The sequence below is a fragment of the Ascaphus truei genome, chromosome 1 (assembly GCF_040206685.1).
Source record: "Ascaphus truei isolate aAscTru1 chromosome 1, aAscTru1.hap1, whole genome shotgun sequence".
NCBI classification, from domain to species: domain Eukaryota; kingdom Metazoa; phylum Chordata; class Amphibia; order Anura; family Ascaphidae; genus Ascaphus; species Ascaphus truei.
Genome location: NC_134483.1, coordinates 43,411,680 through 43,426,072, shown reverse-complemented (window position 1 = coordinate 43,426,072; position 14,393 = coordinate 43,411,680). Strand labels below are relative to the sequence as shown.

Below are 14,393 nucleotides of genomic sequence, written 5' to 3'. Positions count from 1 at the left end.
TACACATGGCTCCTGCTAATTTATAATAATCCTTTCTACAGTCCACTTCAAGCCTCCATACAAAGTTCATGTTCACCCCTACTCATCACTTTAGGACTTACCTTCTTATTTTTTACCCACAGTGCACTTAAAGAAGAAACTATTGTGGTTTCATAAGCCGTGTACACTTTGGCTAAGTGTCCAGTGGCCGCTACGACGTGCGCGCAGCACACAAGTCACAGCCTTCTATGGAGCAGACCCCAGTCGTCGTGCGTGCGCGCACAAGCCGCGATGCGCGAACGCCTTGGCCAAAAGACATTGGCCACGTCACAGCGGCGGTTCAGCCAATGAGAGTGAACCAGCCGCATGACGTCATGGCCACGCCCCCATGTCGGATCGCCTGTTGGCCTCTGAAAGGTCTGCGGCTGAAACAGGTGCACGCGCCGCCAGACGCTCTGACACGTGTGCACTCGTGACCACTGGGGCCGGAGCCTTATGCTCCGTTAAAATGCATCACCCTTTACAATTCAAGCTTTCTGCTGCAAGAGAGGGTGTGTTTGTCACAGCAGTAACTCTTTCCATAGAACCTTTGGAAGGTGTCAGAACCAGATTCTAATTTCTTATCTTTTTTTATTACTTTTGTATTTAGGTCCATCACAGATTTTTGGTATTTTTAAGGCAAAGGTCTAATGTCTTGTGTCAAATCATCTATAAATATGCACAGAGGTGTCACTAGGCTATAGGCAAACTAAGAAATAGGTTTTAGAGGGCTCATCAATTCTCCGATATAGTAGTCAGACTTACACCAGGGAGGTAAAAGTGCCATAAAACCATTCCTGCGGAGAACACAAATAAATCTAGCAGTACCACTGAATATTCAGGGACATTTGATACTTAAAGGGATAAACAAGAGACCATTGGTAGGATTGTTGACATTCATGTAGCGCTCCCTCCCTACTGTTCTTCGAAAGTAACCTAAATCTACTTGTGTAATGTCCAAAAAATAGCATGTGCATTATTCATTTAAGAATTATTGGTCCAATAAAGGAATCACAACTTGTAAACACCCAGAATTATGTGGCCTTAAGATAAACTTTGCTAACATGTATTAATGATTGACTACTTCCCTGCTGCTTTTTATGAATTTCAGTCTTACAGCTTGTCAACTTTTTTTTTTGTTTTTTTTTTTACACTCGGAGAAACAGAGAAATTATTATTTACTTTGCTCTTAGGATGCAAATGTCAGAGTTTTATTGTTAGGAATCAGACAAAAAGGACAATCTATAGTGAGCACGTGCAGCTGCTGTGTAACCACTGCCATTGTTTCATATGGAAAATGTGATCTGTTGTATTGTGAAATGGGCCGTGACTTGGCAGGCGCTACTACAGTGCAGAGCGTCCGGATAATAGAACGGTTCTGTCCGAAGGTAATCCATGAACAATGTTATAGTGGTGCCATTTTATTGGCTTATTCCTTATAGACGCTAACTTTCAGGACCGCTCACTCGGGTCTTTTCATTACTAGTCAACTCGAGGTTAAGCAGCATTTCCCCCCCCCCCCCCTTTTTGGGGTGTCCGGGAGCTGGACCGCACTTTTTTGTAGCTTAAGGACCCACTGGTTTGCGAGATCTTTATCTTTTTATATGCTGGTAAAGTGAAGGTAAAATCAAGCCCTGTGATTGCTGCTTTAATATTGATCTATTAGCAGCATGACATATCTCATTCCTATCAGATAGAAGGTAACAACCCTCTCTTGCATTAGTGACCGCATCTAGATGTATTTTTAATATACATCACTTAACGCAGGTCTGCTCAACTCCTGTCCTACAGCCCGCCCCCCCCCACCCCCCAACAGGTCAGGTTTTCAGGATATCCCAGCTTCAGCACAGGTGGCTCATTTGCTGACTGAGTGGGCCACCTGTGCTGATGCAGGGATTGAGTGAGCCACCTGTGCTGAATCAGGGATATCCTAAAAACCTGACCTGTTGGGGGCGGCGGGGTGGGGGGCTTGTCGACTGGAGTTGAGAACCCCTGACTTAACCAACAAGTGTACCATTTTGTTTTCTCTGGAGAAAATAAATCTAAAAAAAACCATTAGAAACCTTATTAAGCTTTGCAAAATAGGGCACTTTTTCTAACACACTTATTTTCACTGCCAACGTTCTTCACTCCATTCTCTCACACAAGGGATTACTGCCTGTACCACTATATTAGCACGGTCATTTGTGTAACCGCCAAATTGAAGTGCGTGCAAGATGAGGCGGCTCTGTTTACAGTGGGTTTTTTTTTCTTCCATGTACAAAACCTAGACGGTGCTAATATCCTCTTATTAGTGGTCCTTGGTGCATGTGTGGTTTATGCAGTATACTTTCACATATTGTGGCATTTAATCTTTCTACACTTTTCAGAGAAACGAACATGAAATTCAGAATGTCACTTGAAGTAACAGACCAGCTTCTCCAAGAAGAAGCGGCACTGGCACAGTTTGACGGTGAGTAATTGAAAGGGATCAAACTGTACTTGTTCTATCCCAAGATCACTGTGGCAAATGAGTAGGGGCAGGCAGCTTAACTCAATCCCATATACCACGCAAGGGAATCTATTTATTTGTGTTTATTTTGACAACAACAAGAAATAAAAAGGGTAAAAGATACTGCGGGGAAATACTTGGGCATGGGAGCAATGGAAGGGAAAGGGAGCTAGGATGGCAAGTGGGATACTGCTAGGTAAAGGGGCCAGCTTAGGCTGCGGCCCCGCTGCCTGTGCTGCACATGCGCCTGCGAGGCAGGGCGTGCACGTGCAGCTGAATTCCCTGGTCTGCAGAGAGCTACGGGGGGCGTGACTGGGGAGTGATGGGGCGCGGCCATGACGTCACCCGGCAGGTTCGCCCTCACAGGCTGAACCGCCGAGGGGCGCGGCCTAGCACTCCGTCGCTAGTTCCCATCTCAATTTTCATGTGTGCCACAAACTCGGCGTGCAGCGCAGCGGCCCCCTCCTCACACCGGGCCCGGCCCCATTGGGGGGCGGCTATTGTCCCGGGCGCTGCAGTAGCCAGCGGAGACCTGGCCTTAGTATTAGGGATAGGTAAATTACAATAGCTTTATCAGGAGTTGAGTGAGGTGACTGCTTCAAGATGGCTGCTGGCCTAGACAAGCAGGAAATAAGACGAGGACTGTGCCAACTAGCAGGGGGAGGAGGGGCAGCCCAGCTCACTATGGAGTACAGGGGAGTTGCCAAGGCAAGGAACGAGAAGCCAAAGAGGGAAGTTACAAATTAACATTACACTGAGGAGTAATGGCTGTCTCAGAACTGGGAAAATAAACAATCTGGTTCCAGGACAGTACTACTGGCGGTGCAATGGTTAAGGGACTCAGACTTGGCTGCTGATCCTTTGTTTAATCAACATCCAGCACCAGGAAGTCGTTTGAAATAATTTCAGTGCATTTGTAAACATGGTGATGTGAGACTTGGGAAGGGTTAGATTTCCTCTGGCTACTCCCTTTTGTGTTGTCACGTTGCGCAGGCAAAACCACAATATCTCCCCCTCCCTTACCTTTATTTACTCTGACAGGGTGTGATAAATGTAGCTCTCGTCCTCCTTCAGAGGCTTCCCCTCCCACCTATAAGAAAAATAATGTATCCTACTCCATTATTAAAGAAAAAACCTGGCCAAATCTTTGCTTTATGTATGGTTAGTTTTGTTCAAGAAAAGATTGTTATATTTCACTTTATAAGGATACTGGGGTTCATATATCAAAGCAAAAGTGGTGAAATTCTTGGGTGAGCTTTACGTTGATCAGTTTGTTTATACGGTAGCTAATAAATCAGCATTTTATTTAACATTGCCCTTTAACTGAAACCTTGTAGTACATGCTATAAAATGAATATAATTTTACCGCTTCACTCTTCTATTTGTTTTTTTTTATATGTAACCCTGTTTCCCCCCCTCCCCCCCCAATCTCTACGGGAGTGTGAGGGATGCATGGTTACAGGTGTAGTGGTGCGTACCTGTGAGGAACAGGAGGGCCTGAGCTTCCTGCGATGTTGTGGGAGAGCCAGGACCGGCTTCTGGGGTGGTAGCCTCCATATTATCTCAGTGGTGCAGCGCCTCCATCTTCTATACTCCCAGGGTAATGGGATAGGACCGGTATAGAAGAACCCCTCGGGTCCCAGGGTTATACTCTCCAAATCACACACAGTCTTTACGGGTGCAGAACAGTCTTTTTATTTGACAGGGCAACGATATCCCAATGATAAGGCTTCCAGCAGCCACAAAACAATCGCCAGAGCCAAGTACAACCTGCTCAACTCCCCACGACCTCCTCCTCTCCTTCCCTCCAAGTCACTCGGCCGACAGGATGGTCTGAGCTAGGGCGGCAATACCCCGTGGCCCACCCCCGAGGTTATTCTCGGGGTGGGTCTGGATTTCGATTCCCATCACCCCTGGCAGTGGGGTGAGGGCATTGGTCCACCAGTCTATGGTTCTATCAGCTTTACTTACAGACGCTGATCGGTTTGGTTCCTCTCGCTCTCAACCAGCATGCTGCGCCGGGGAGCCCGTAGCCTCCTGATACTCCTCAGACCGTTCCGCAGGATTCGTGGCTTACGGCCTAATACTCAGCAGCTCTAGACTCTTGGTCTCTCTGCTCGCTCGAACTCTTCCTTAGCGGACCCTCAATAAGAACGAACATGGCACACAGCAATCGTGAAGACAACTCCTCACTCACCGGAGTGGGCTGCTAAATATAGAGCTAGCCCCTCCCCTCCTGGTGTCAGCAGAACCTCCCCTCTTGCTCACGCCTGCAGCAGAGTCCAGGCCGGCATCTACCATTCAGGTTAGGGCTATGACGGGGGAAAACCCATAATGATTACTGGCGCCTGATCTTAACAGGACTTACCACAGTAGAAGGAAGATAGGTATAGCCTGTGCTGTTTACAGGGGGCTACATATAGTTAAAATAGATTATCTTTACGGATTTCCTATCTTCCTTTCTGCTCCTGCAGCTTTAACAGTGTGTATATCTTTTTGGTAATAAAGGTCCACATTGATGTACCCTTTTACACTTTATTACATCACACGAGTCCGGCACAGTGACGCTGCTTTTTAATAGCATTGTCCACGCCTGCATTGCCAGTAAACCCTTTGCATGTAGCGATCATGTGAGGTCTCCTTTTCTGTTCCAGAGCAGGCCAGATCGTGTTCCGTGCTACTCATCGCAATCTCCCTTATAGATTGAGCCAATAGAACTGGGGTGGCCAATTCCCCGTCCTCTAGGGTCACCAACAGGCCAGGTATAAGGGATTTTCCTGCTTCAGCACAGGTGGCTGTCATTCCGAAGACCTGGCGTTGGCCAGCCCTGCAATAGAACATGAGGTCGCTAGTGCATCATGGCGGGCCCCTTGTGTACCGGATAATGTAGTCATTACGTCAAAAGGTCAAAGTAGCGGAGTTATGCAGGAACAACAAATTGCTTCCGCTCATAGAAAAATCGCTAATGGCTGGAACTACCTTAGCACCCTTAGGTGGGATAGTATCAGGGGTAAGGGTAGCACTGGCTGTTTTGCCCAATTGGTTTATCTTCCTTTTTACAGTTATTTTATTTTTAGAAAATACCTTTTTATACCATTAATATTGCAGAACCTTCTCTTTAAATTATAATCTGGTTTAGATTTTTTTTTAAATTATTTTTAAATCCAGATCAGTACCATTATTTTTAAGACTAACTGATTCTTTTCTTAAGGAAGCCTTGTTGCATTGATTATTTGTTTGAAAACGTTTTTGGGCGTGGGCGAATAATTTCCCATTTGAAGATTCTCCCTTGTGAGAGAGCTAATAAACTGTGAGAATGAGGCGAGCAGGGGATGGATTCTGGGAGAGGAATCATCGATATTGGACCCAATGCTTAAAACTAAAATAGTTTCTAATCGGTTGTTGAAATGTGGTTGTGCTACCAAGAGATACTGCCCTTTTTTTTATTAATTTTTTATTTTTTACACAAGTACTACTGCTTTCTGAGGTTTGTTTTTTAATGGAAATGTATTTTAATACCGGTAGTATCTATCATTTTTTTTATTTTTTTTCAAAACCATCCTGCCTCCATGTTTATTGTGATAATGCTGTAATCAGACACTGCACCAGCATCACTGTTCTGGCACTTTAGGCTCTTGTAACAGAGGTAAGGCCAGGCAGGTTATCTCTCACTCCTTTTAGGCCGAGTCCATAGAAGGACATGCCGTGCTGAGGCGTGCGGACGCTCCGCGCTGAGCCCCTGCATCCTCAATGAGGATGCCTTGAGAGGGGGCTCACGCAAGCGTCCGCAGGCGTGCTGACGAGATGGAGGTTTCAGCCGAGCGCCAAGCTGTTTTTCAGCGCGCTGTCGGCTGAAAACCTCCAATCCCAGCACAGCAGTGTCGACGTCACGGCGCCGTGACGTCGACGTCAGTGCGTCGCGGGCGATTGGCCCAGCGACGTCACTGCCCCGCCTCCAACCACCTCCCCCGGCTCCGATCGCGCCCGCTGGCTCGCCTGTATGGGCATGAAATCGCCCAGATTTCAGCAGGCGAGCCTCAGCGTCAGCGCGGTTCGGATCGCCTCACCCCTCTATGGCCCGGGCCTTAGATGCACCCCGAGTCCTTCTTTCCTTTCTGCTCTTTTATTGCAAAACAAACAATAACACGAGGGGTACTGTGGGGGAGAGGTAAATTAAGAATGCCTTGTATGGGAGAGGCAGTAAGAGATTTGTATTCACAGACTGCTGGATCCAAAAGGAAGCATGCTAGTCTGTACAAACAGGATATAGTACTCTTTCATGCTTATTTACTCAAAATGTCCTACTTTTTTTCCCCACCTATATAACTTTGGTACCTAGATTTAAGTTATATTCTATTTACTAACTATACAACCAGGGTTTCTGGGAGAACCCAACAGGGGTCTGTGTTGTTGTTGCTAGGCAACAGATAAACCAGGGAGGGAAGAATACATTTGTTGCAATGAAACAGTAAAGGGAATCACATAACAGGGAGAAATGCACAACTAGTTTTAGTGCAAGTATGCTGGCATCCAGAGAGTGGAGAAAAAAACATAATCCTGTTCCAACCACAATTTCTAAATCGGTACATTTTTAGAGGTTATTGTTGGGAATATCAGAGGGTAATCTTTGCAATTGGCCATTCTTTCATATATTTTGTTTAGCTCATTTGGGACATTTCAACCTACTTGCTGCAATTATTGCATTTCTGATCTCCTGAAAAGAATACGAACATGTAAGGAAAAAGAAACTCTATCAGGGTCGCCCTCCGGGACCTCGCAGCCAATCGGATTGCAGTGTGCCAAGGAAGTGAGTCTGAGTGGCTGCTAGGCCCCAGGGAGTTGTGGGGGGAGGGGGGAGAGCCTAGTTTTCCTGGACCATCGTCATATACACAGAACTTCAGGTGTTGTACTTGTATCCTTTTTATTATACAGATTAAAACGTTTTTTTAATTGAATTTCTTTTAAAACGAGTCTCGTACGTATTTTAATGCTCAGGTCACTTCCTTTTTACCTTCAGGGTTGGTTGAATGTGAAGAACCTAACAATCGTTTGGACAAGTTTGTGGGCACCTTATTCTGGAAAGGAATGAGTTACGGGCTCGATGCAGATAAAATTTTGCTGCGTGGCTGTACCATCCGCAATACGCTTTACTGTCACGGGCTCGTTATTTTTGCAGGTAAATTCTTTTGTAGTCACTTATTTTTACTGTAGGGTGACCAGATGTCCCGGTTTAGTCAGGTTTTTAGGGCTCTGCCCTTACTTTTTCGGGTGCTGTCCCGGTTTTTGGATGCCCCTGGTGAGCGCCGACTGCGTATGTGTGAAGAGCACTTGCCGGCTGCTCGTGTAAAATCGGTCACGCTATTCTATATGGTCACCCTATTCTATATGGTCACCCTATTCTACTGAGTGCTCAAAGGTTTTCCATGGACAAAAATGAAGCACATGGTGAGCAAGCGGTTACACATTCATTACCCAACAGATTAGGTAAGTGACCATAGGCTGATGTAGGTGTTTAGGCTGACACCTTTATACTTTGTTTTTGTTTAACCTGCACCAATATTAGATGTAAAATCTCTGGAGCATGTACTTCCCTCGCTATTGCCTGCTTTAATTTTTTTGTTTGTTTTTTAGGGGCGGATACTAAAATTATGAGGAACAGTGGAAAAACCAGATTGAAAAGAACAAAAATTGACTATCTAATGAACTACATGGTGTACACGGTAAAGCACGATTTTTCAGATTCTTAATCCACAAAAACTATGCTATACACAGAATCTCTTATAGTCTCTATCAACATGAATTTGTGGGACAGACAGACCACAACGTTTCGGGGAATATTCTTCCCTTCCTCTGAAACGTTGTTGCGTCTGTCCCATTGTCTGTTTGTATGGCTGTTATATAAATTCTTGTTTATAAAGAATATCAGAGACGTCTGAATCAGTGATCTAGACTAGTACAGAGAAGATGTTTTGCCTTTCTATGTGGATACAGAGAAGGGAGTCCTGCTCCCTCTTCTGACCAAGCACTGTATAACCAAGGGTTTCAAGGAATAAAAAGGGTGAGTGCAGTTGCACAAGAATTGCTTTTGGAAAGAAGGAAAACAACAAAAAATAATAATATATATTCTCTTGTAGTTATTCTTAAAGGTTGAGGAAGCAATTAACCTTCTCAAAATATTTATTTTACCAGATATTTGTTCTTCTGATCCTTGCTTCTGCTGGACTTTCCATCGGACAAACATTTTGGGAAGAGCAATTCGGCAAAGCTAATGTATCTTGGTATCTATATGATGGAAACAATTACACACCTTCCTATCGAGGCTTTATTGCATTTTGGGGCTATATAATTGTTCTCAATACAATGGTGCCAATTTCTCTCTACGTAAGGTAAGATGCTGACTCATGGGTATGTCAAAGTCTGGCGCTTGTAGTAATTTAATTCAATTGGGATGGGAAAAAGGAGTCATGATTTTCTTGCCGTGTACAATGCAATGTGGCGTGAGCACAGGGACCGGGGCACAGCCAAAAAACTTTGCGCACCCCTGGGCTAATACAACACCACTCTGCATACGATGAAGTTACAAAGAATATGGGCCGCTTGGGTAAAGTCGCACAAATTAATTTCAATCGCTTACAGATGCAGTGTTTTTTATGTTAATTTTGGGCGCAAAGAAACTGCGCCTGAACGCAGTTCACCCGATCGTGATTTCCCCACGCCCCAAAGTATTAATGCAGCGTGGGTCCCTGTTTCTGAGTGGGACTCCTGCTGCGTTAATCCAACTGGGCTGTTTCTGTCTGGTAGAGCTGCACAGAGATGAGCGGTCCCTCTGTCTCCCTGTACAACTTGGTATATTTTTGCGCCGGGGATCTGCTTTGTTGTGTATCAGTTGTTTGGAAAAACTTGTATATCATTTCCCTTTGGCTGCCATTCCTGTTAAGAGTTTTACACCACTCCAGGGAATCCTCACTGTATTGATATTTTCACTTTCAGTGGTTAATATTATTCATTGTTGCACATTCATTGCAATTACTAGTGCTGTAGGCACATTTAGCTCACAGGTTTTGTAGGTTGAAGCGCTTTTTTGTATGCTATTTAGGTAATAGTGTTGTCCCCGCACAACTCGTTTTAAAATGTAAAATTACATTTTTCTTTGTAGTACTGTTCTTACAGTAGGATTGAAGCAGGGGATCTCCGGATTGCGGCCAAGCGCATTACTGCCAAGCGCATGGCGACTTTTCCATTAGGGTAGAGGGAGTGGGTGAAGGGGTAGTTACCCGGCGGTTAGCCACTAAGGCAATAAAGTTCTGCTTTTATTTTTATTACATACAGAAGGATTTAAGCAGGGGGTCTCCAGAGCTGAACCGCTTGACTTTCAGGTCTTGGGACCCCCTGCTTCCCTAGATACATCCCCCAGTTTGGGGTACCAATATCTCCTGCAAGTTTAAATGACTCGTGCCACGTGACCGGGACATTTACACTTGCATGAGATACCGCCACCCGATATCGAGGTCTGTACCTTGGGAAGCAGGGTGTCCCAGACCTGAAATTCATGCGGTTCAGCTCTGGAGACCCCCTGCTTCAATCCTACTCTATGTAATAAAAATAAAAGAAGAACTTTTATTATCTAAGTGTCAAACCACCGGGCAACTACCCCTTCACCCACCACCTCTACCCTTACGGAAAATTCACCCTGTGCTGGGACGCGGTCACAGCCGCACTTGGGCCGCGGTCCATCTGCTCCAAGTGACTGGGAGGGTGAAGATCAATTGTGCTAGATCTGTAGATCCAATGTTCCATAAAGTAATGGTATTACCTGTTTGTTTTCTCCGTCGTTTTAAACACATTTTTGTTGTGTACGTTTAGTGTTGAGGTGATTCGTTTGGGTCAAAGTTACTTTATAAACTGGGATCTGCAGATGTATTACGCTCCGAAGGATACGCCAGCCAAGGCCAGGACGACCACATTGAACGAACAGCTAGGTCAAATCCAGTACATCTTCTCCGATAAGACCGGAACACTGACGCAGAATATAATGACATTCAAGAAGTGTACTATAAATGGACAGACGTATGGTAAGGCGTGCTTCTAACATGTGACTATCGCAGTATGGAGACTAATATCCATGTAAAATAATAGGTGCTATTCGACTTTATCAGAACCCTACAAATGTAACACTGGGTATTAAGTTTAACCAAACCAAAAAGAGGATCATTAGGAAAGGAAGGTTAGAAAAAGGACAGGGAAAAAGAAAATGTATGCACATAAAAAGTTCTGTATTCCAGACACAGTTAAAATTGTTATTTTTCCATATGCCATATTTAGTGAGCGATGCCATGTCTTATGGCATCCTACAGCCCATTCATTTACTTAATATCAAAAATTATTCTTAATATCGGAATGGGACAACTCGCCCCCGAGGGCAGCTCGCCGCTGGCCATCTCCCCGCTATGGTAAATTGAGGGGTTAACTTTAGGGGTTTTAGGGTTGGGTTAGGGCTAAGGTTTTTAGGGTGAACATTAGTGGTATCGTTAAGGTTTAGCTTTTTAGAGTAAGGGGTTAAGGTTTTTAGGATGAAGATTAGCATTAGGGGTTGGGGTATGGGTTTTAGGGTAAGGGGATAACACGTTGGGGTAAGAACTTAATGTTGGAGGCCTTTGGGGTAAGGGGTAAGCTTAGGGGTTACCTTCGTGATGAGGCGGCTGATCGGCGATGGCGAGTTGGCTGCAGCAAGCCGTCCTAGACCGCCTTAATATGGGCTGAAGGAGTAGCTTTGTGGTAAGAATGCCGACAGAAGCAGGCGAGTCTTCTCTCCCTGTCACCTTATCTACCTGGGCCTCAGGCACCAACATTAGCTTCTAAGCCCTTTGTGTCCCAGCCTTAGGCCTGGGACCCGCTGCGCCCGGTGGCGCGGGCGGCCGCGTGAGCGCAACTCACCATTGCTGTTTATCCTCACGATCCGGTCCCAGTCCATCCTCACTGCCAACTGACTACGTACTGTGACGCGTCAGCCAGCAGGGGATACAAGAGAATTGTGTTCCCGTGCGGTGACGTGTCACATGTTACGCGAAGGGGCCAATCATAGACTGGCTCCCATCAACCAATGGCAAGCCAGCTAGTGCTAGCCAATGGGAGCAAATTTTTTCAAACACGGAAGAGGGAAAACTTGTGTTTGAAAACATTGCTTTCCAGCCATTCAGCTTGTAGGTTGCTTGCAGTTTGCTGTTAGCTTTATTTATTTAATTTATTATCTATTATAGTTAGATATTCTATTACAGTTATTTATTATTTATTTTGATTTTGCTTGTCTTGAGAGCGCCATTTTGGGTGCTCGTGTGTGGAGCTGCTGCAGTGCTGTGAACGAGCCCTGCTTTGTTTTGGTTTTGGCCCCGCCCCCGTGATGGCCGCCGCCCGACCAGTTTGGCCACGCCCCCCCCCCGCTCGCAAAAATGGTCCCTACAGACCGCAGAAAGCCCCCAGTGCCTCTCCACGCGCCGCCAGTCTGCAGTGCGGGCGCGTGGTCTGAGGCAGCGGGGCCTTAGCCTTAACGTGCCCACAGAATGCTATGTACAGCACATGCTTTGCCAGTGCTATAAAAGTAAAGACTTTCTTGTAATTATAAATTCTTTTCATATATATATATATATATATATTTACTAAAATTGTGCATTAGTGATCAGTGCCATTATGTTTCACTCAAAAGAAAGTACGTGTAGAACGGAATCCATTTTGAGACTAAAAAGTTAAATTGGAGATCGTTACAAACATGAATGCATTATTTCTTTTTAGGTAATCCAAGACATGTGGCTGGGCAGAAGTCTGGCCTAAGTGAGGTTAGTTCGGTTATATTTTGTGTTCCCTTAAGTTGCTGCATTATAAATCTGTGGTGAAAATGTAGGGGTTTGGTGCTCAAAGGGTGGAAAACTAGAGATGTCAGGGTAGTGAAAAATAACAAGAGGGGGTTCTTACACTGCTAGGGGTTTGCTTATACATGCCTTGCAATCAATCGTGCAACTAACAAATTCGGCAGCATTTCATGATACTGTAAGTGAAGCAGTAACAGAGTTTATTACTCGTGTAATATTTCCGACGTTTAGACCCACATACCAGGTGGCCTTCCTCTCCCTCAGCTCTGCAGGAGACCCCACTGTAAAATATGGGAGTAATAAACTCTGTTTTTTGTTTCACTTACCTTGGAAAGCTGCTTTGTCATTTACATAGTTACATAGTAGATAAGGTTGAAAAAAGACGTATGTCCATCAAGTTCAACCTATGCTAAATTTAGACAACAAATGCTTTATCCTATATCTATACTTATTGATCCAGAGGAAGGCAAACAAAAAAACCCATTATGGGGAAAAATGTAAAGAAACATACAGGAATTGATCCTTTTTTGTTTTGCATGAGGTTATATTAGACGGGTGATATATGCATAGCTGTTTTAAACTTACCTGCGTTGTATATGATACCATATCGTATAGAACAGCTGTACCTTATGATCACAGGCAGGTTATGAACTAGATTGTGTACTCGGCAGCCCCAATAGAGCTGCAGTGATCTATATTGTATTGTTACCAAGCCTAGCTACATTACATCTGGGGAATCCATACCGGTAACGGCATTATATGCTACAGTATATTCCATTAGGACTCAATACACTTTAGTGCAGGGGTGCTCAACTCTGGTCCTCGAAAAAACCCCAATATGCCAGCTTTTCAGGATATCCCTGTTTCAGCAAGGTGGTGCAGTCTTCGACTGAGCCACAGAATCAGCCGCCTGTGCTGAAGCAGGGATATCCTGAGAACGTGATCAGATTGGGGGGTTTTGAGGACGAGTTAAGCACCATTGAACTAGTAGATCAGGCTGTAGAAGCTTGTACCCAGTGAGGGTTACTTTCTATCTCTCCGCTTGCAAGCCTTTCTATTGTATATTAATGTTTAAGAATTTGAACTACTACACATGTGCCCAGTGCTGCCAATAGAAGGTTGAGGCAATTGCCTTTTAGCGACATTATGACCGCAATAAAGTGCGGAGTAAAATACGTTGGCCCATTAAAGTGATACAAGAGCGCTCTTACTCTGGGAATACAGCGCCTTCACTTTTTTTACATTTTAGATTCTCATTATCCCTCCCCTCTCTTCTCTCTCCTCTCCTCTCCTCTATCTCTCTCTCTTCTCTCTCTCTCTTATCTCTCTCTTATCTTCTCTCTCTTATCTTCTCTCTCTCCTCTCTCTCTCTTCTCTCTCTCTTCTCTCTCTCCTCTCTCTCCTCTCTTGCATCAAACACTTTGCACAACACAGCGAATCTGTCAAGGAGGGCTTGTTTAGAGCAGCAGTCCTACCTTCTTGTAATATATATATTTTTTTAACTTGCATGAACTCCAATGCCCTGCCCCCCATTCTAATATTGCCAAATAGGGGGGAGGGGGGGGTCCACAAGGCAAGCGTTCTTTCCCAGTGGACACAAACTTGCCTTGGCTTGCTCCCTTGGCCAATAGAACGTTACATCATTGGGAGATGATATTACGACTCTCTATTTATGTCCATGTTTGTGCCAAAAAAAACCTACAAATATCTCTGGAACCAGTGAGCCTTGGGAGAGGGGGACCCCTCGGTTCAGGTAACCTTTCATTTTAAAAAGTCATTTTTGTGGGGGATTGCTGCCCTAAGATGAGTTTCTCTGAGAAGAATGGCCTTTTGGGAATACAGGGTGTACAGTGATACTTATAGTCTTTTTCATGTTTATTTTTTTTTTACTCCTGCCTGTGTGTTCTTATTTTGCAGCAAGTAGACTTCAGCTGGAATGTTTTAGCTGATGAGAAGTTTACGTTTAATGACGATTACTTGATTGAAAATATCCGGTCTGGAAAGGATCCAGATATTCACCA

The 14,393-nt window shown here is 44.7% G+C and overlaps 1 protein-coding gene across 3 annotated transcripts in view; it reads left to right on the top strand.

The window, feature by feature from the left end:
• ATP8B1 (ATPase phospholipid transporting 8B1) overlaps positions 1–14,393 on the top strand; it is a 114,704-nt gene that overhangs the window by 73,965 nt on the left and 26,346 nt on the right. For all 3 annotated transcript variants that reach the window (XM_075587020.1, XM_075587036.1, XM_075587027.1), the window contains 7 exons: positions 2,388–2,470; positions 7,527–7,685; positions 8,141–8,229; positions 8,699–8,895; positions 10,373–10,581; positions 12,296–12,339; positions 14,290–14,393. The exon at positions 14,290–14,393 is cut by the window's right edge and continues 53 nt beyond it. In XM_075587020.1, the coding sequence (XP_075443135.1) occupies positions 2,388–2,470; positions 7,527–7,685; positions 8,141–8,229; positions 8,699–8,895; positions 10,373–10,581; positions 12,296–12,339; positions 14,290–14,393 (885 nt within the window). The remainder of the gene's footprint in view (positions 1–2,387; positions 2,471–7,526; positions 7,686–8,140; positions 8,230–8,698; positions 8,896–10,372; positions 10,582–12,295; positions 12,340–14,289) is intronic.